Source organism: Geospiza fortis, unplaced genomic scaffold, assembly GCF_000277835.1.
Source record: "Geospiza fortis unplaced genomic scaffold, GeoFor_1.0 scaffold112, whole genome shotgun sequence".
Classification (NCBI taxonomy): domain Eukaryota; kingdom Metazoa; phylum Chordata; class Aves; order Passeriformes; family Thraupidae; genus Geospiza; species Geospiza fortis.
Genome location: NW_005054298.1, coordinates 14,413,566 through 14,415,313, shown reverse-complemented (window position 1 = coordinate 14,415,313; position 1,748 = coordinate 14,413,566). Strand labels below are relative to the sequence as shown.

Genomic DNA, 1,748 nt, shown 5'->3' with positions numbered 1-1,748 from the left:
CGCGGGGAGCGCATGGGGCCGGGCAGGGCAGCGCAGCAGAGCGGCACGCCCAGCCGGTGGCTCAGCCCGTGGCCTGCGGCGCAGCTCCCGTGGCAGTAATGGAAAACAAAGCTGCTGGGATGCACGATCCACTTGTCCCAGCCCAGCTCCTCGAAGGAGATGTTGAGGGAAGCCCGGCGGCAGTTGGTGTGGGCAGCTAGCTCCTCGGATGGACGCTGCAGCAGGCTCAGGGCGGCTGGGGACCAGGGCATGGCAGAGCGACGAGCCCTCTCGCTGCCCTTGGCCCGGGTGGTGGCCACCAGGAAAGGCATCTTGTCCCCCTCAGCCAGGCAGGGGCAGCCAGGGCAGCGCACCAGGAGCACAGACAGTGGCTCCCAGAGCTGGGGCAGCAGCACTGGGGCCAAGTGAAACACGGTCCAGTGCTCGGGTGTCCGCTCCACCATGGCCGGCACCGACACCCGGCCCTGAGGTGACAGGGTCAGCACGTCAGGGGTGGAGTGGTTGGGGGCAGCCGAGGGGCCCGTGTAAAACCAGAGCTGGGCAGAAGTCACCACACGGTTCAGAGTGTGTGCCGAGGGCTGGAAGAGGTAGGTGAAAATCCCTTCTTCCTCCAGCAGCTTGTCTGGCTGTGTGGGCTCACAGGGAACATCTGTGGGGGGGAAAAGATGATCAGGGTGTGCACCCAAACCTGGGGAGAATCCCCAATGCCAGATGGCAAGTGGGATGTTGCAGAGGTCCCTGGAGTGCTGGCAGGGCACCTGGCTGCTGGCATAGGCTGTGGCAGGGAGCAGGGCAGCTGATGTGCTGTGCAGCAGCTTCTGCGCTGTGCCCCACAGCTGATCCCTGCTATGCCCTAGGCTGGTCCATTACTGTCACCCGTGCCCCCTAGTATCCTGCCCCATAGCTGGCTATCTTGCCCCTTTCCCCCAGAGTCCATATCATGCCCTGACCCCCAGCATTCAGCCCCCAAAGCATTCAGCCCCATTCAGCCCCATAGCTGGTCATCCTGTCCCCTCCTCCCATCCTCTGCATCCTGACCATCTCCCCAGCATGCTGGCTCATCTCCCTGTCCAGGATGTCCCATAATTGGTCATCCTGCTCCTTTCCCCCAGTATGTACATCCCATCCATCCCCCAGCATTCTGCCCCATCTCCTGCTGTTATAGCTGGTCATCCTGCCCCATGCTTCAGCATCCTGCCCTGTCCATTAGTATCCCAACCCACCTTCCAGTATCCTGCCCCATTCCCTAGCATCCCACCCTATTCCACCCTGCTCCTCAGCCTTCCCCATGTCTCTGCATCCTGCCTGCCCAGCTGTTTCCCAGCCTCTCAGCACCCTCTTGTGCTGCCTGTCCCTCTGCTGTCTGTCCTGAACTGTTCTGCGTGTCCCTGCCTGCCATACCTTTTCATCTCCTGGCTCTCCACCATGCCCATGTCCCAGCCTGGCGTACCTTCTTCCCCTTCTCCCACAGAGCACCACATCAGCCTCTCCATCCTTCAGCATCTGCATTGCTCCAAGCCCCCACCCTGCTTCACCCTTTCATCAGGATGTTCTCACCTGTGGCAGGGAATAAGATCACCTGGGAGGTGTCCTCCAGCTCCTCTGGCTCCACTTCGGTGCTTTCAAGGACGTCTCTCCGGTGCACCCTCCTTGCTTCCATCTGTGGCTCCTCCGGGAACAGGGGGGGACTCAGGTGTTCCAGCACCCGGGCCCGCACCTTGGCCAGGATGAGCTGCCGGTCGGGGCCG

At 62.2% G+C, this 1,748-nt stretch overlaps 1 protein-coding gene across 1 annotated transcript in view; it reads right to left on the bottom strand.

The window, feature by feature from the left end:
• The window catches only part of INHA (inhibin subunit alpha), a 4,579-nt gene that overhangs the window by 495 nt on the left and 2,336 nt on the right, over window positions 1-1,748 (bottom strand). Inside the window, exons 2-3 of the mRNA XM_014306550.1 lie at window positions 1,558-1,743; window positions 11-649 (exon numbers count right to left, since the gene is read on the bottom strand). Of these exons, the coding sequence (XP_014162025.1) occupies window positions 11-649; window positions 1,558-1,743 (825 nt within the window). The remainder of the gene's footprint in view (window positions 1-10; window positions 650-1,557; window positions 1,744-1,748) is intronic.